At 38.5% G+C, this 20,539-nt stretch overlaps 1 protein-coding gene across 1 annotated transcript; it reads right to left on the reverse strand.

Annotated features, from left to right (window-relative positions):
• Positions 1–1,868: 1,868 nt before the first annotated feature.
• LOC109032334 (nose resistant to fluoxetine protein 6) lies at positions 1,869–20,296 on the reverse strand. Its single transcript, XM_072298340.1, has 14 exons — positions 20,157–20,296; positions 19,100–19,788; positions 15,220–15,458; positions 12,705–12,922; positions 11,648–11,739; positions 10,578–10,759; positions 9,974–10,137; positions 7,802–7,970; positions 7,102–7,295; positions 6,527–6,668; positions 5,431–5,620; positions 4,664–4,806; positions 2,805–2,922; positions 1,869–2,400 (listed from the first exon to the last, which is right to left on the reverse strand). The coding sequence occupies exons 2-14, from the start codon at positions 19,695–19,697 to the stop codon at positions 2,309–2,311; spliced, it is 2,541 nt and encodes an 846-aa protein (XP_072154441.1). The 5' UTR covers positions 19,698–19,788; positions 20,157–20,296; the 3' UTR covers positions 1,869–2,308.
• Positions 20,297–20,539: the final 243 nt, after the last annotated feature.

Raw genomic sequence — 20,539 nt, forward strand, 5'->3', positions numbered from 1 at the left:
CTTCACATAAATCGATACATAAAAATAAAATTTTCACCAATCACTATTTTAAACTAACACTCGAATAATACGCGGCTGGACATATGTACATACTAATTAGAGGAGATCACCATGTTATGATAATTTTTAAATAAACGTTCTCTCGCACACTGTTTTGTTAAGCATGGTCTGAGTCTACTTATTATTATTAAAAAAATCGGCTGAAAGCTCAAGATTTGTTTCTTTTACTAAGTGGAGAAATCCTTGATAACACTTTCAAAAAGGAAACTAACGCACGATGTTAAATTTGGTTAATCGGACAGCCAACAGGATCGAGATAAAATTACGACACGGTGAAATGTATATGTAATTCGCAAATTTTTCGAGATAAAAACACACGCTCCCGGCCGAGATGGTAACCGAACAAAATCTAACTCGATCAAATGATTTTGAGGGAAACCCAATAACTGGTTGAAAAGGAGAGAAAAGAAAACCAACGTCTGGGAGGGGCCGAAAGAAAATACTCAGGAAGAGGGGATCAGTCTCCCGCGCCTCCAAATTTCCCACAGGCTCCGGCCTTGAACCACGGGAGCTTGATCAGACCTCTTATTTTTAGCCGTTCGATCGGTGCGGTGTGTCAGGTATAGACAAGAGGGTGCTTGACTGCCGTTAGACTATGGATTGGAAATCCGGTTTTCAATGGGGAAAAATCCTATCGTTAGAGTTATTGTTTTCCTGCGCAGTTCTGGTGCCTCTTTGCTCTTTCTGATCACCATTCGGCTGATTGGCATTCCAGATTTGACGATATTAATATTCGATTCAGTGAAAAATGACAAATGGATGACATACAACAAGATCAGCCTCTGTCGTGTTTTGTATTTTTATTAGGAGGCACGCCCCCTGGCCGCCACGCGGACCAACCCCTGGTAGGGGCGCTTTGCGCCCCCCCCCCCCCATCCCTGAGAGTTGATTTAAATAGAGAGGGCTCATCTACGGACTATCCGCTGACAGCACCATAAAAATTATGACAATCGGCCGAAAGATCATTAAAACGAAGTATGACAAAAAAAAAAGAACATTCACATTGCTTAAATGGGCACTAACTTCTCATTTACGACTTTATTACGTAATTTACAAAAAACTGGTTCATATCTCCAAAATCTGAACCCCATCAAGGTATAGAAAATAGAATCCGTATGCCAAATATTGAAGTACTGCGATCGAGTCAAGTTTCCTTTGATGGTTTCCACTCGGAGTGTGCGGGAGACAGCCTTTGTAATGGAATTTAAATTGTTCGTCCCATTGTGCATTTAATATCAAATGCGACAGCCGAGAAAAATGTCTTAAGGATGAGGCGAGAAACTGGACAAATAATAATGATCTGGAAAAGTTTCCGCATATTGTAAATGCCATTTGTTGATAAAACACCTCCCCGCAACGGCACGGCTTGTACTCCTTTTATAATTTGTTGATTAGCATACCTATTCTCTCGGCTACTTAAGAGGTGTCATTCTGACAATGAGTCTATTTGTGCGATTAATCTCTCTATCTATGAATTTGACAAATAAACTCTTTGGTGTAGTTTAGAGATTCAGGTCTATTACTTTTGTGCATTATTTCTTCCTTTTCCTTCATTTGAACTCCATTCCGTTCCGGAACGACACAGTCTAATATGGTTATTGATGAAAATAACACATTCTCAATAAAATGAGGAGTAAAATAGATTTGAAATATAGGCGACGTATTTAATCCATTGTGTGTCATCAAACTACGCATTACAAACAGTTTTATAAGCTCTTCAAACTATACTAAACTTCACATTTTTTTTTTTTTTTTTTTTTTTTTTTTTTTTTTTCTTTAAAAAAAGGAGAATTAGTGTGCATTAACAAGCGAAACTAAGGTGAAAAAATTGATTTATATTGACTAACAAATAAATTACTTTACAATGTACAATAATTACAATGCTTAACAAAAATATAGTGATGGTTCTTGTTTTCAGAGATTTTAACGTCAGTTTTTTTTGGCACCCATGGGTAAATTGATATTTGTTTTATATGCTTGTTTCAGTCTGGTGGAGATTTTTAATTAATTAGAAGTATTCTTTGATTGAAGGAAACTTCAATCAAGCAAAAGTCAATGGAAAAAATTGAAATTTTAAGGATAATGTGAAATGCATTCTTTATCTTTTGCTACGTGAGTGTATTTTATGCTGACCTATAGAAAAATTCAAATGACTTCAACAGTAGCATCAAAACTAAAGACGCGATTGATTTTCAAGCGAAAAAATAAAGTTGACTAAACATGCGCCGTTATGGGATTAGCATGTTGATCAGCAATGTTCAGTCTCAGTGACCTCCGGTTTATCAGACATCTCGGCTTCTTCAGTCTGGGGCTCTAACTGTGTTCTCGGTTCTTTGTACTCTGAAAAAACAACGTATAGCACTGTGAAATAAACTGCTTAAAAATTTGATATTATAAATTTGTCTTGTTATTCAGAGGATTGAAAGTATTTACGGGCATTGAATAGAGTGCGGTTTTTTTTATGCACTTACAACTGTCATATGGCGTCAATAAATTGATTTAGAAGTATCAACATAAACTTAATGTATATTCTCACGTCAGTAAAACTCAATGTATTGAACTTTCAAAATCCCATTCAGCTGCAATGATTTTGTTTGTTTCATCTCAGCATAGTTAAGAGCCTCTAAGCAATTTTTTGATTAAATGTTCAATTCTGCCAGCAGGAATTAGTTGTTTAACAATAAGCTCCATTTATATGCTATTTTCCTCTTGGAAAATCAAACTTTGAATACTTTTCAACTTACCACGAATGAAAGATTGGAAGATTTTCTTCTGTAACCGATCGATAGGTGATTCAAAGAGAAGATTCAAGGCAAGTGCTAAAATGAATGTGGCTAGGGTATCTCCACAAGATGCCCATGCCTGAAAAATTGAATAATAAAAGGATAAAATTAAAAAATTTCATCCCTAAAATGACTAAATTGTGGGCCATTTTTACTACAGATAATGCCGGTGGTTTAGCTGCATTTTTTATCGTGTATTTCGTGTGTGTATATGAAGGCGTATGTTGTGAACAGAAGCCGGAATCTGCATAATATAACTACTACGATAAGTCTGCATTTTTACATGTAAGTAAGTAAGTAAGTAAGTAAGTAAGTAAGTAAGTAAGTAAGTAAAGGCCGGGCTGACCGGCGAGGCGCCCCCAAGGGGCCAAGGCAACTGGCTGCTGCCGTCGTGCACCCCGAAGTTGGACCGTGCTCCTTAACTTTTAACTTCGTACTATTGACACATTGCATTTTTACATGTAGAACTTTTGGTTTTTCCCAGACAAATCACAAGCCGTCGCGCTTCCAGGACTTTATGTCCACCTACCTTTCGTCCATTAAATAAATGTCCACTAAACATTAAGTCCAGTCTATATTAAGTCCACATGATTTAATGTCCAACCATGAATATGTCCAAAATTGTCCAAATTGTGGACATGTTATGTCCACATTTTTTTCTTCTCATTTAAATGACAGGAACCACCTCAAAAATAAATGCATACTACTATACTACCTTCATTCTTAAAAACATTTCATTCATGAATCGAGGCATGAAAGAGAACAGACCTTAAGAGCAGATAAAATATATGTTCATGTGTACACTGTACGGATATGATAAGATGAAAACCGAGGCGGGAGCCTAGGAAACGCTCCAATGCCAAATTAAACATTTATCAGTAACAGATGCTGTCAAAATTGAAAGTCCTCTCTAACTAGTTATTTCGTGCGCCTTCAACTTGTAGGATACTGTGCATTGTGCAACGCCTGTGACGCGAAATAGTTGCTTAAAGCGTTGCGGCGCGGCAGGCAACCAGCGTGACACGCGCATAGGCGCCTACAAACCTAACGGGATACTTCACGCATTGCGCAACACGTGAAGTATCCCGTTAGGTTTGTAGGCGCCAATGCGCGTTCTGCGCTGCTAACACGCCGGCTCCGCTCTGTGTTAGACTCTAATATTTAAACTCGCGGAGTCAGCGTTTTTCAACTCATGATTTTGAAATGTGTGCACTCTCTGCATTGATTATTCCCTTTTAAACTGATGAAAAAGAAATATGTACTACTGGAAAATATAATATGTTTTTTGTAAATATCAGAGTAGTTCGCCCTTCTGCCAATTGCCAATAACATACGTAATACTATTTGGATAATTGAATAGAGATGAAATAAATAAAAAGAGAGTAATTTCTCGCTTAAACAGAGAATGTGAATGCACGACGAGTTACAAGATACTTACCTCTCTTGAACAGTTCAACATAGAAAACGTTTTGAAATAAGTAAAAATATTGGCTAAAGAGGAGAAGTTTTCAAACGAAAAATCAGCATTAAGTAAATGACAACTTTTTCTCATTACTTCGAAGCAATAAACTGTGGCAATATGTGAATAATATGACACTCTTTGACCATGCAGACTTGCATTATCCCGTAGTTGGTCAATATTTTGTCAAGTTAGCACGAAAATTACATGCTCGTAAATCTGGCTCAGAATTATCATTAAAATCTGTCAAAGTTGCTCATGAAAATCCTGCATAAAACTAAATATTTGAAGATTCTATCAAATGCAAGGAGAAAATATAAATTGGTCATAGTTCTAATTACTTTTATAATGAGAAACTCACAATTCTAAGAGGAGCTAGTGAAAATGCCGTCCGATTAGAGTATATCATCGTTAGTTGAACTATTGGATGGATTAGATACCCACAATAGGTCAGTCTTCCCATCACACCAAAAAAAGGAGAGCTCATGAACCTGCTCACTATTCCTGAAACCAGAATATAAATACATGTACGTATATGTTCTTTGGCATGTGTATAATCAAAATATAGGGAGTGGTGGGAGGCAGAGATGTGCGGCGGAGTACACGAGAGAAAAAGGAAACCTAGAAATCCAAAACCATCTATGTGTTTTTGATCATCTTGCGGATAGGTCTCGTTCGCTAAATTCTATTCCAGATTGTAGAATGGTTAAAAAGATAGACTAATCTACAAAATTGCGGCGATGAAAACGTTCTATCTACCGAAGGCAAAGGCCGTACCGGCTATATCTTTAAAGCGCAGTTTTCTAGGGCCTGTCATAAAGAATTACCTCATACAATACGACTTAAGTTAATCCGAATTTATTCGCTAAAGACTAGGGGTACCTATTGTTTTCAAAAATGATCGATACAGATATGTCCCTTCTCCTTGGTTACATCTACAAAATTCTTCAGAAAAGTAAGCTGTTGAAAATCAGAAGCTTCACAACACGGAGAGTTCGTTACAACTTGGAGACACGCCGAAAAACTGCGATTTTCCATTGATCCTGTTTCCCTCTGGGAAATTTCTTTAAATTCTCAATTTAGAGCTATCCGAAACTATCGTATTTGAACAATTGGAAAGTTACTTACCAAACCCGGTGGTTCCTTGGGCGATGAGGATGAAACAAGGGATAAAAGCGAATAGTATCCTATGCAGAGGATTGTAGATCATGTGCTCAATAATATTGTAGGGCCAACCTGGCAAGTAGAGCAAGGCACTGTAGAACACAGATGCATTGCCGAACACAAAACATAGCCCAACGCACATCCACAACTGACGCTGCAACACAACGATGTAATTTTATGTACCAGTTCAGGTAGGAATTTATTTGTACAAAACACTTAACATTTTGTCATTTGAAAAATTTATAAGACTTGTTAGCTGCGAATATAAAGTGCTTACACTGATATACTGCAGTGCCATAGTCTTTAAACGTAAATTGGACGTATTTCTGCCAAACTGAACTATGTGCATTAAGACATGAGCCCTGAGGCCCATAGAGATGTATGCATAACAGGGCTCACGTCATAATGCACATAGTCAAGGCTCCCGGCTCCCTGTCCGGTGTACAGCCCGAGCCCCAAATGGGGCCTTTGAATAATTAATTATACGTAACGCTAAATTGGCGGTTTTTGACACCCCCTTAGCCCCCTGTAACGCTCCGTAACGCATGCTAGACCCCCCTTAAAAAATTGCGTGACGTTTGCCCGGACATCCCCCTCCCATTTCCATAAACACTAATCTAAATATCAACTTACGTTTACTGAACGGATCGGAGTTTCTATTTAGTGAGGATTTAGGGTACGTAATTTAGAGACAGCCCCAATGGACTTTAACTGTTTGACCATTAGCATGAGCTGTTTGGGAAAAAATTGCGCAATTTTTGAACGGAACGCATAGTTTAGTCCTCAAACCGGAGCCTTCCGAATAAAATATAAAATTATCTTTGCTTCGCCGGGTCATGTAATGGGGCATAGAAAATATGTCACCCAGTGGAGAGAGAACTTAATGAGAAAAGTCACCGGTTGTGCCTATTAGTGGTGCAAACTGGAATGGTGAGACAATATCGTGATGTGCCAAATGACTAATGCGCAAAATGTATAGTTTAGCCCATTCAACTTTTTCCCTCGTTTAACACGCAGAATATTCCAAATCTCGAATACGAGCAATGAATAAATATTTTACCTTAGTGAACTTGAATTTTTTTTCTTTGAGTTTTAAGTAGATGTGAGCAGATGTTAGTCCCAAAATGTATGGAATTGCTCTTGTGTGTGTTCTGATGTACATATCATAGAAATTTGGGTCTGCATTGATATTCTGTAAAAACCTGTAAAAATGAAATAAATCAATAATCAGAAATTGAGTTGAGCGTGTAGTCCTGAATCCTACAGTCAAGTTCCCTACGATGCACAATAAAAGATGGCTTGAAAGCATAGAAGTTTTCAATTTGCGCTAAACCGAGAATATGTTCTATATCTTTCAAAAACTTGAGGAGAGTAACACATTTTACCTACATTTAAGATCTTTAAAGATCCTATTACAATGATCTTGTACTTCTATTTTTCAAGGAGCTATCTTTGACATTCTCGTCCCTGACTGTAAATCTGCATGTTTTCTCTCCAATATCATTGCAATATTTCATCAAGATGTTGCAGAATATTCTTTGAAAAGTTCAAAAAATTGTGCTGCCACGTTATTTGAAGAATGAGGCAAGTTTATGGGTTCAAAAATAGTAATTTAAAATGGTTTGTGTAACTTACTGTTGAAAAGCGAAAGTTACAGCGTGAAATTTTCCAAAGTACAAGTTCATGGCCGGAAGGACAATAGACAGAGTGACTACAGTCCCTAATACAAGCTTAGCTGCCTTTTGGTGATGAAAAATGAAGACTGCTATAAAAGACGTCAAAATGAACAGCTGCATATCCACGGACAGATACCAGGAATGGATCATACACTGAAAATTGAAGCAAGTCAGTGTATAACCCGATTAGAAAGCCCGCAATTGTATTACATTTATGTATATCTTACATATTTGTCTATTTCTTTGTTTGTTGTTTGCCTTTGATTTTTTCATGTTCATTTCCTCTCGTCATCACTGAAAATGGTATATCTGTATGAAAGAACTTGAAAATCATTGAATATTTTGAAAAAAATCCTAACTTAATCAAATACAACTTTTCTGAAATTTGGAGCGCCTTTCAATACCTCGGCCGTCATCATGGAATCGCTGCTGACGACAGCACCAGAGATGTCAAAACGCATTTCGAATTTTAAAAATATTTTATCTCTGAAAGTGGGGTAGGTTTTTTTAAAAAAAAAATTCACTGATTATACTTCTATGAGTTTTGATTACTTGTGATCTGTAGGTAGTTATATCGAACGGGTTTTTAACCCTAAATACATAAAATACAATAAACTCTTTGTAGCTTGAATGTTTGAATGGTCAAATAATAATCTTACCAGTTGGTCGGAATGGACATAATTGTTGATAAATAGGAGATTCAGCCACCAGTTTTTCCTACAATAAGCCACGTCTCTCTCCACAAACCTATTCCATACGGGACCCTCACCTAAACTAGGCATGACGAAGGTGTAAAATGCGATCACAAGTGCGTACAATGGCACTATCCTACAAAAGAAATAAATGATACATTATCTTATGATCAGTGACTTTTTAGATCTTACTAGAAAATTGAACTGTTCAAGAGATTGAAAAAAATATATCTAACACAATTCTTTGAATCTTACGCTGTCTCGGTTGCTAATGTAAATGAGTATATAAATGTGTTTCTGACATAGTACAATAATTCATAGCTTTAAGTGGATTCCAGTTCAATATCCTGGTTGCCAAAGGCCGTGAAGTGATGGGCGTTGTAATCGACTTGCATTTAATCTTTGGATACAACTATTCGTGCTCTATGGATGTCCGTGTTGCGTTTTAAAAAATGAAGGCGCTCAGACTACTCTGGATCTCACAGCTATGATCAATAAGCTGCGCTATTTGTGCCACTAGGGGCCGTTCATGAATTACGATAGGCTCTCTTTTTTATTTCGTGCTCTTCTGCCCTTTGTTAGGTACACGTCAGGCATCATTGAATCCCCCCCCCCCCCCAAAAAAAAAGAGGAAAAAATTACGCTACGGCGCTCTGCATTCCGCATTCGATCGGAATTTTTCTTAAATATATGGGCACTTCGCACCCGCATTTGAGCGTGATGTCAGGTTCGGCTGATTCCCCTCCTCTCGTCATCAGGTCTATGTCAGGTATTCCTCAATCCCCTTCCCATAGGACCGTGGTGTCATTTAAGGACATTTCTTCATATCATAAATTCACATAAGCGCCGCGACTGTTCCTCTCCAATCAGTGAAACAGATATTTTCAGAGAGTAAGGGGTGGTAAAGAGGTATTAGTGCCTCGAACGATCGGCCATTGGTCGCGCACAATTCTTGCATCGTAAACCATAACTTTCAACACCATGCATACAAAATCTGAAGAACTACATTCGTTGAATGCAACAATGATCATATCCTTCCCTGATCATGCAATGGAAAATATTTGAGTTTTTCGCCCGTTTAAATTCAGCTTTTGTGTGCATTTTCATTAATCATCCCCCCCCCCCCCCCCCGGATTTCATGAGCATGAAGGCCAGGGCCGGATTAAGGGGGTGGCCAAATGGGCCGCGGCCCATGGCGGCAAATCTAAGGGGCGGCAAAAATTTGCAATTTTTTAAAGTGTAGGTATAAAAAAAAATCGGATTTATAAAAACAAAATTACAAACGAGAAAAAGCAACAAAATCTCTCATTTCCTGAGAGTATAGTAATTTCTAATTTTGTCGTGTTTCAGTGATACAAGAGACAGTTCCTTTAATTAGTCGAGTTAAGAGAGAAAGCAAAAACGCAATTTGGCCTGGACTTAGAGAGGAATGATGACGAGGACTTGCGTTGAAAAGGAGAAGCCCTTGGCGCGGCGGTCGGCATGTAAAACATATTAGCCCCTACAAGACTGCACGAATACTTCACGCACTGCATCAAACACAGTGCGGTCACTGCAGTCAGCGTGAAACGGATAGCGCCTACAAGAATGCATGAATACTTCACGCATTGCGTCAAACACAGTGCGGTCAGCGTAAAACGCTTAGCGCCTACAAGACTTTCGGAATACTTCACGCATTGCGCCAAACTCAGTGTAGTCTGCGTGGCGCGGCGGTGGAAGTTAAAATCATTAAACTACATTTAAGTTTGTTCTTTCATAATTTATTCGTTCATTTCTTATGAATGGAAGGCCTCGTCCACACAGAGATAGGTTTACAGAACTTTGGAACGGTTTTTATTGATGTTTCAAAACGAATGAGAAGGGGGCGGCAAAATACAGGCGGCCCATGGGAGGCAAGTAGGTAAATCCTGCCCTGATGAAGGCTGGTTTCCATGAAATTTCATTTACAAGAGCCTGACAAGCAACTTAAAGCTCCTCGTTGTTCGATAAGTTCTTGTGTACATGGTGAATGGTTTGCACAAATGTGTACATCACGGTCAGAGGTATGCTTTTCCTCTGAACTTCATAACCCTCGCTTATATTTAAGCCAGACGGTTCACAATTTGAGCACAGTAGTACATATTATGGCATAAAATTTACCTCAGCCATCGGTAAAAGAAGACCATAACCAGATTTACCCTCTTCTTCTGTAATAATGTTCTATAAATGAAGAGGTAAGCTAGGAAGCCACCAATCACAAAGAAGAAATCAACAATGACCGAACTAGCTCCATTCACGTACGCGCTGAGGGGATGCCTTGCAAGCTGAAAAACGGAAAAAGCGAGACAAAAAATAAAATTAAATAGATTTTAAAAAAACGAGAAATAGTCCCTTGAGTGTCATATGGCCAAATAAGAGGAAAATCACCACAGTGGATGGAAGTGGTCCTCCGGAATCAAAAGAATGTGCTTAAAATATGACATGGGCGTAGTTAGGAGCGGGTTCCTTAATCTTAATCGAATAAAAGAACCGGTCATTTTTCTCCAAGACGAACTTGATACTCAATTCAAATAGACCATCTAAAACTAACAAATGTTTTTCAAAAACTGTAATTTCTCATCAAAAAATCCATTCAAATGAGCGATTTTACCATAGAATTTTTCAAAAATACTTGAACCGGCATAGTGTCTGAGCTTGCGGTACAGCACCTCTGACGGAAGCTGCCAAATTCATTTCAATATGATGTGTATATTTTGAGTCTTACCCTCTCGATCCAAGATGGGTTGTAAATCCTATTACCGAAGGTGAACATGATTCGATGTCCATTGATAATCTGCACCAAGATGACAAGCTTAAAAAAGTTTACAGGTGTGAACTCTGCATCCTCGCTGGGTTTCTGGAGTCTCTCCAAATTCCTCGCTACAGAGAACGGCTTGAGACAAGTCCCTGCAAAAATTACACGGCTTCAATACGTAATTGCGATAATTATGCTTTGAATCAAAGAGGTGGCTCATTCAACGATGTGAAAGGCTGCCGTACTAAGGAAAAACGCCGTATGAACATTCGAGAGTTGCCAAATTTCTTCGGATAGAACACGGATTTTTGAGGGAAGTTATGCTTATTTTCTCTTTGAAATTTTCTGATACTTTAAATTAAATTGCGGAAGAAATTATCCGAAAAATCTGAAAAAATGTTGACATTTTCCCAACAAATTATTTTTTTATTGCAGGAAATATGGCAACGTCTGGAAGCTCATGCGGCGTTCTTCCTTAGCACGGCAGAGAAGCAGTGATTCCCTTGTTGTGCTTTGTCGAGGATACATTGCCAAAAATAAATCGATTGCATTAATTTAGTGTTTGAATGGAATACGAGTTAAAAATGTTTGAATTAGTAAGTGAAGTGAGTGACGATGACTCTGTAATATATTGCAAATTTGGTATAAAGAGGGGTTAATGACAGTGCAAAGTGTAGGAGTACGAATATTAACAGCCAAAAAGATCGAGCCTGGGGAAATACCACCGTGCCCTGAATGAGGTTTTTTCGTTACTGAATATATTTCACGGATGCTGTAACCACGCTCTTTGTTTGGACCGCCATTGAAGAAAATTAGTCCATTTTGCACCTTGGAAACGTCTGGCATGCCGAAAAAGAGCGTTCTGAGTTTTGAAACATATTTGATTAAATTTTCGAGGGAGAATTTCAAGGGACTGCCATAAATTGCACTTGCTTATTCATAGCTGTGAAGAGATGTATACTAATCGCACAATCACTTTTAATCAGATAGGTAGATTATAATTCTTTTTATAATAATTTTCAATTGATTAATTTACTTACGCAGTAAACTTTTTGACTTGTTTTTTTGAAAAACCAGAATATCCAAAAATGTGCCAATGAAAACAAGACCTCCAGCGCTCAGACCTATCAATCTAAAGGTGAAAGTAAAAAATTAGTATATATTTGCTATGAATATTACAGTTTTCAAATTCCAAGAAAAATTACGCAATGACGAAAACCAACTCTCGTTTTTGGTAGCTCCTACCTGGTACATTAGCCTCATCAAATTCTCAGAAAAATGGATGTATTTACATTTTTAAGATAATTCACGTTTAATATTTCTTTAGATTAACCGGTTGATGATGTTTGTTTTACTATTTAATTGTGGTACTGTTATTTTCAGTTTTTTTGCACGAAGGACGGAATTCTTAGGGTACATTTGTGAGCAAATTTACGAGTAAGCAATCATCGTGATATTGAACATGTTTTGCTATAATATTGGTTTGATTAAAATTTCTGGCAGAAAATGCATACATTACATGAAGTACGTTTCAGCAGTTTATTCGCAAAAAATCCTATTCAAAGCTGAAAATATCCAAACGCCAAAGTTGACAGTTTTATTTGACGAATTCATTACGATATTTTTCATTTGAATACTCTCAGCTGTATGTTAGAGTTTACATAATAGAATTTCTAGCTGTGAAGAAACAGGTGAAAAAGTACCTCCAGGCGGAATGGTTCCGTTTTCTGCTAAAAATTTAATCGGAAAGTGAAAGTGGATGTTTGAATCCCTCTGGTGCACGCTGCCGTGCTAAGGAAGAACGCCGTGTGAACATTCGAGAGTTGCCAAATCTCCTCCGATAAAATGTTTATTTTTAAGGAAAATTATCAATATTTTTCCTTGAAATTTTCAGCTCTTTTGGGTCCAAATACGAGCAAAATTACCTGAGAATTTGGAAGAAAAATATTCACTAATTTTCTTAAAAATTATTGATTTGTCAAGGGAAATTTGGCAACACCTGAAGGCTCATACGGCATTTTTCCTCAGCACGCAGTTGGTCCTCCTAACTTTTAAGATCCTAAATATTCGTCAATAAGTAAATGTAAATGCCATTACACAGTGAGGGTGAATCCAAGCGGATCGCGGATTTCAGGATCCTTTATAGCACAGTCTTGAGATCTGACAGTAAGCTTAAAGTTGAGCTTGTGAGCAGCGGCCACTCGGTTGACCGTCTCTTGGAGCGACACCTGCAAATCTCGGGCTGAACATGACTTCGGTAGACAGACCGCGAACTCAAACTCGCTCCTGTTCTTCCGCGCCGGGTCCGTGTGAGGCTGGAAAGTGGAAACCATCAAAAGCGTCAATCGAAGGCTTCGACAAGTCTTAGAACTCATTTATTTGTCATCCTTGCGAATCAGTAACGCCACCAACCCGAATTTCATGGTCCACTCGCACTTTATTCGGTGGGTCGACAAACAGATCGATCATAACACCCGATGCTCAGGTTCTCTCGAGTGACGAGAGAACAGGTCAGTCACACACACGACCTTGAGCGGTTCGCGCCTGGTTGTGTCACTTCACGTTTTCGGCACCGTTGTTTTTTAATCGCTCCTGTAATGAATTATGACTCGAATTTCTCAATTAAGATCGTTACGAAGTCAACTTCAGTTTTTAATGTGACGACAAAAGGTACAAATCTGTGTATTTTTTTAAGGAAGTTGACTTAAATTTATCTAGGTGCAAATTGGACGGAGTTAAACAGAAAGGAACCAAGCCACATCGGGATCGAACCGAGAAAAAGAGGTTTAAGTTTAGCTCCTGCATAAGACTCGATGTAAAAGATAAACCTCAAGTTCAATTTCTGCAAAATTTGCTCCAATAAAAACTTTGAATTTTGGCGATAGATAGTAGAGCAGTGGTTGAGTTCAAAACCACTCATAACTCAATTTTTTCCAAAATGCGGGTTGGTTCCTTTCTGCTTAGCTCAGTCCAATTAAAGGTCTTTAAATGTGCCCGATAAGTCGGTTTTTTTTACCATGATGTTTTCTCGGCTCAAGAGATCAAAGGGAAAGAAGTCTGTATTTTATATTTATATTGGTAGGGGTTAGCCTGGGAAGAGGAAAAAATTAAAAATTGACCATGCGCTCTCCGGAACAGACTAAAAAACGCCTCGTTATATTCTTAATTCTTTCCGAAATAGCTCGCTGAAGTCACCAACTGATCAAAGTACTGCGCTCTATTTTTTCATTTTCCTTGAGGAGGGCCTTTGCAAGTCTTTTTTGCAAGAGAAGAGGAAAATGTTGAAGAATTTGGATACGATTCGTGGGGAGGAAACTGAATTGCGTTACTTCCAAGCTTACGCAACATGCATAATCCAAATCTCTTGGGGGAAAAATTTATTTCGGATGATTTTTTATTCAACTAACAACATTTGATTGTGAAGAAAGCATTGTTACAGAGAAATGTCTCGTACCCTAAGGTCCTTGAGAATGAAGAGATGGGGTTTCATTTTAGGACAAATTAAAGCTTGCTTATTCCTTGTCAATAGCCTGTATCCAGTTCCAACCATATACCCTCTAAAAATTAAAACCTGGAGGGGTATACAGTTTTTTGAGTTAATCATTTTGATAGGAGAGCTTAACGCATGGATATAAACATAGCTGCATTTGATCTCAAAAACTTACATTGCGCTTGGATGCGTTTTAAAAGGAAGAAGTTACGAAAAAAATTTTGATCAATACCTCATCTCTACTAGCCTCTTTACTTTTAAGCTACCCTCTTTTTGTATTCTTTCGATAGTGGTTTGCATGAAAACCATTGGTTCTAATTATCTGGGGAAAGAAGGACAATGGTCGTTCGAGCTACAGATCAGAATATACTAATTTTAGAAGAAAAAATCATTGCTACATTGCGAGAAGTAACTTCGTCAACAAAAATAAACCTCGTGATGAATTCTAATGATTCATCAAAATGTTGATTCATTGAACGTTGCTTGATTAAATCAAGCATTGTTATGCATTTGAAGTTCCCGATCTTGTATTGTTGGAGCAAATTGGGAGGTTACTGCATGAGTAAGAGGAAATTACGCAGAGGAATCATCTGATGAATGCAAATTTGTTAATTACTAAATTTGATCGTTGTGAATTGTGTACGTTTGCATAAAATCGGCGACATATTCAACCGTCGTGTATCCTGTATTTTGTTTTAGCCCATCATAATATATTTTAGCTGATAAATTGCTGATTAAAAACGATCACAAATCGGCCAAAGAATGCAATCGAAATTATTCATGCTAATGATTGCCAAAGGTGATTGAACGCGGGATTGATTCCATATAGTGTCATCCGAAATTCAATAATTCAACATTCATGCCCACGATGCGTGATGTTAATCATCCATATTTGAACCGGTTTCTGTGAGACGGGAGTAAGCCCAAAAACTCATGAGCCCTGGCTTTCATTGATCACGCATGGCCCATGAATTTTTGGACTTATGCCTTTCTAACAGAAACCGATTCCTTTATTTTAACCCTCTGTCACTCTCCAAGAGATATATCCGCTGGTCCTCTTAAGGACTTGAGTCGGACAAAAATTTTAATACAGTACATATATCTACAGTGCGTATATCATACCTTAGCATCAAGCCAAACTGTTTTCATGGGATCCGGCTGATTGTAATTAGTTTCTTTGTCAGGTGCCCAGAATTCCGGGCTGAGCTCTTTGTAGGGGCTGTACTCAGCTTTAACCAAGCAGTACTGGCCTTTGAGATCCAAAGATTTTACGTCGATGGTCAGACATTCATCAAAATGCCCCGAGTTCAGATGATCAGTCTCCAAAACTCCATTTGGTGCTATGTCCGCTGAATCGAACACTGAAGTCAGAAAAGAAGCCCATTATTAGAAAAAAGTACCTTTTTTATGAGCTTGCAAAGAAATACAAACAATGGGATTGGTCCAGCTTTAAGGAGCTTCTCATCAACAATGGGGTTATTTTCTAGCAGTGTATCGACGGTGAAAATGCAAAAACACGTACCTCAGCTTGCAACACTGAAGACTTCCGGTCATGATTCATTTTTTAAACGGAAAAATACTCAACGTCATCTTTTAAAAACTACCTTGATTTTTCCTCCGTGCGTGAAAAATATTCTGTGAGGCGTTCAATCGATGTCGTTTGGTTCATTCTCCTTTGATGACATAAAAAGGAAACGGAAACTTTGAAACACAGGAAACGGAACACACGCTGTCGCAGTTATTCGGTTCAGATTCGATGATGAAATCACCCAACCATGAATCGCAGTTTATGAGGATTTTTGTGATCGTACCTTCTTTTATTGACAGATACCTAGATTGCGTTTTGCAAAAAGGAACCGAGATCATTCCAATGTCGCTAAGATCGTGCAAATTTGTTAACCTCGCAAATAAAAACTGATTTTCTAAACAAATTTTTATCTTCTTTCGCAATAAACTATAAATTCAAGATGAAAGTTACAGTTGTAAATTTAATTTTTTTCCTGATTTCAGTAATTATGTTGCAACCACAAAAGTTGCACAATCATAGCAAGCTTGGAATGCTCCTGGTTTATTTTTGCAAAATGCAATCCAATTGATCATCGTTGTTTGACAAAATTTTGCCCATTTTTTCTTCTTCTGTTAATCGTTTCACCCTTCAAGGTATCCTCGAAAAATTTTCTTGCATGAATTTTCAATTTTTTTTTTTTTTTTTTTTTTATGAAGGAAGAACGGGAATTTTGAAACACCGTGCTTAAAATCTATGTTTTCGTGCACGGAAAAAACGACTCTTAGGCTAGGTCCGAAAATCGCATCGTTCAGGTTTTAAGTAGGCTGTTAGGCACCAGCCTCAACCATGCTTGAATAGACACAAGTCTGGGCACTGGGCAGGACTGGTACCGAAAACTAGGCCATTTGACCTACCTCTTCAGACGTGAGCAATAAACCGTTTTTTTTTTCGTGTAGTTTTATCGTCGATATGGTGATATAGCCACGAGGATCCTCATTGAACTCCTTTTGGAAAAGGAATGCTTTCCTCGTGGAGGAAAACGTATCCTGTGTAGAATGTGCCATTTTAATGCATATTAATTAACACCTCCAAAAAAGAGGGTTTCTTTAAACGAGACCAGATGCTATGATGAATCACTTGCTTCCCGACCGATACCTCAATTTTTTTTCTCGGACAGCGCGGTAGAGCACAAAAACCGGATTTTAGAACTCTTATATAAAAAAAAATGCGGAATGGGTATAAGGAAAAATATAATGAAAAGGAAAATTTGTTTAAACAGTTCGAGACAAGACTTATAGTGTGGTACCTACGAGTTATTTGAATAATATTAAACCATCCGGCACAGTACAAATGGACTACATTTGGTAATAAAGAACAACTATTTCTGACTCATTCATAAAAGCATCTATCTACATCGAAAAACTTGTGGCACATACGTTGTTTCTAAACTGAGCCAGAAGTAGCAGTTTTTTCCACAAAATATGGTCAAAATGCACAATAGCACGCATTTTCGTTTTTCTATCAATGTCATTCTTAGCACTGGGTAAACACCAATTTTCCTCAGGTTGAATGTATAATAATTAGGAAAAAAATTCAGAATGAGTCATGTAATGAGGTGATAACTGCGTTAAAAATCGCCTCTCGGAACGTTTCGTAATTGATTTCATAAAGTGTATTTTGAACAATTTACGGTAAAATCTGGACAACGTCAATTAAAAAGGAACGAAAAACTTCGGTCCATTTACAAAATAATAAAGAAGAAAAAAAAATCATTATAATTCAATGAGATATATCTGCAGTTTATTGCCTTAAAAGCGCCATTGTACGGATAGAGTTAAGTTCATGCTTCATTCCTTTTTGATGAATTCGTGATTGGTTTCAACCTTTAGACCTTGAATAAAGGAAAACATAGCCTCCCATCGATCCTTCCCCTCCCCCCACACACACACCCGTATGCACGCACAAACAATTTGCAGCAAATACTCAACATACTAAGAAGCTGTTCACACACTCAAACTAATCGCTACAAATCTGGGAGCGTTTTAACGCAAAAACAAATAGATTTAAGAGTGTGCCCTAGATTGCATCCAAAATTGTGGCATAAAAGATGCGAGACGAGTAATACTTTTTCAGCGTGCACGGAGAAAAAAACTTTATGCATAGGACCCGAAGTTGAGGTTATATGGATCTCTGAAGTTTTCTGATCACGCATCTGAAAACTTAAGGTCGAGCTGCCGAAGTTTGGGTCAGACATCGAGGCACTTCAGTATGTACCGGAGTACTTCAGATGTCTGACCCGAACTTCGGCAGCTGGACTTCAAGTTTTTAGATACGTGATCCGAAAACTTCAGAGATCCATATGACCTCAACTTCGGGTCCCACGCACGAAGTGTTTTTCTCCGTGTGGACAGCACTTTAAGTCATTACTAATATAGGCAGGAAAATCAGGCGGGTAGCAGGACCTATAACTGAAGTCTTAAATTATACAACATTACAAAAAAGCGTGATTCATTGAAAGAGCGGGGAAACTCAAAAATGACTGCTGAAGCGAGGATAAGACACTGACAATTTGACATTGCGTAACAATAAGAGAACACGTGCATTGGAAGTTACGGTGTTCAAATTACGAATGGATTTCATTTTAATTGCCTCGTATTCCTGAAGGTTGGATTTAGGGTGAAACCGAGACGATTGCTGATCAAAATATACAGCACTATTTCCCGCATAAATTTTTCGCAGAGATTTATTCAGCCACGGGTGTATACGGAGACGTAAATCTATCTTTCTTATCCCTGCAACTACTGCGCAGAAGCAGCTATCTCACTCTGCATGTTCATCGCGGAAGAAAATTTTCTTTTTTATAATTTTCTTTTCTAATTCCGAGTCAAGACAATTGGATTTCCTGCAGTTGTGCCGATGGGAATCTTGTCACGGCAACCAAAATCCCAATGAAACAATGGATATTCCCAGGGTGGCAAAATTTCATGAAAATAAAAATCTTGAAATTTACGTAAAATATTTCATGAAATTTTAGAAATTTTTGAAAGATATTGAAAAATACCGGTTTCTTTTCATGTTTCGCGATTTGTAAAAAGTGTGACTTTCTTCTAGTTTTGTGTCTTTGAGTGCGGACTGCATACTCTAGCCCCAGAAAAATATGAAATATTTCACAGCCTCGTGAAACATTAAATATTTCAATGAAATTTCCAATCTTTTATTTCTTCCTTACGTTTCATGCCACCCTGGACATTCCGACTGCATGCCTCAAATGTAATTCCGATGAAGACATTATTAACAGGACATTCTTGTAGTCGCCTGGGAAATTCTTCGTGATATTCCAATATATTTTACCCGATTTTTTAGTTATTTGAAAGACGGCATTTTCTTTCGATTACCACAAAATAATCCTAATTTTCTATTTAAAATTCTCCCTCAGATAGTCGAGCGGTGAGCATCGAACAAAAAACTAAAATGAACAAAAAAAATTATACTCACTTTTGACAGCCCATTGAGTCAAGTTACGGAAGTGCCGCCGATACAGCTCGCCCTGATGCGTGCAAGCACTATTGCTTTCCGACCGCGGAGTGTACTTCCACATGGACTTGGTTATCACCTGCGAGACCCAGCTCAAGTTCTCGAAATCATCCTGCGTGTCTGAAGACGCACCCTCGTCGACAACAGCTCGAGCTCCCGAGCGAGCAGCCACCCCTGGTGACTTGACGACATAGGCAACACGCTGAACCCATGATTTCCTCTTGGGTGTCTCCTCTTTCTGTTCCTCTATGCTCACAAAATCCGGACTGGGTTCCGCGGGATCCACAGTCAAGGGTAGTGGATTGCTGAGAGGGGTCGTCTCAGGCTCTGCACTTGTTGAGGACGCCTGCTCATCCGTAGGATGCAACTCCTCAAGCACCGATGACGTCACTGGTTCCACGAGTGGTTCACTCTCGGTAGTGGTCGTTGTCGAAGTCCTCAATCTTGAAGTGCGGGGTTGTCTTTGAGCGGATGAATCCCGGAACACGGCACATTGAACGGGCACAACTAGTAAGATAATATACCCTGTGCATACGGCTAAGGGTCTTGACAGCCGCATATTCTTTTGGAAAATTCTCACGTCGCTGAAGAATTTTCAACACGGTTTTTCAAGCCGAACCGGATCTTGTTTACTTTAGGTGGTAGCCTATCTACATTGACTCATTTAAGTCATTCCTATACTGCCTTGCTAAGGAAGAACGCCGTATGAACATTCGAGAGTTGCCAAATTTTCTCCGATAAACTGTTTATTTTTGAGGAGAATTATCAATATTTTTCCTTGAAATTTTCAGACTTCTTAGATCAAATCGCAAACAAAATTACCCGGGTCATTGGAAGAAAAATATGAAACAAATTTTATGAAAATGAGTGATTTGTCAAAGGAAATTTGGCAACGCCTGAAGGTGCATACGGCGTTTATCCTTAGCACGGCAGTATATGTGTATAAATAAAAAATTGGCAAAATTGCAAATATTTAATAATTTGTAGAACTTAGAAAATCCTGTCCCGAAAAACCAACCTTTCCCCGTCCTCGCCAACACCACTAATAAACGATTTAAAAGGGTAGTCCTCACTTTGAAACACGTCAAGGTACTCAAAACACTTTGATTGTCGGTTGGATTCGAACTGGAGACCCCGCGTGACGCGCACCCGGTACACCGATGATTGAGCTGGATCCGTCGGACGGTCCAAACACAACGACTAGGATTCAGCAATTAAAAGTCGCCGCCTGTCCCGGCGCTTAGACAATGCAATGCGATGGGCCTTGAGTGGAGCCGTAAAACTTGAAATCAACTCCGCCGCTTTCCGGGTCACCTTTTCGAAGAATAGTCTTGACCAAACTTGCGCCACACCCGCGAATAGCTGTGACGTCCGGTTTCGGTCTTTAGATCATTGACTCCT

Source organism: Bemisia tabaci, chromosome 3 (assembly GCF_918797505.1).
Source record: "Bemisia tabaci chromosome 3, PGI_BMITA_v3".
Classification (NCBI taxonomy): Eukaryota; Metazoa; Arthropoda; class Insecta; order Hemiptera; family Aleyrodidae; genus Bemisia; species Bemisia tabaci.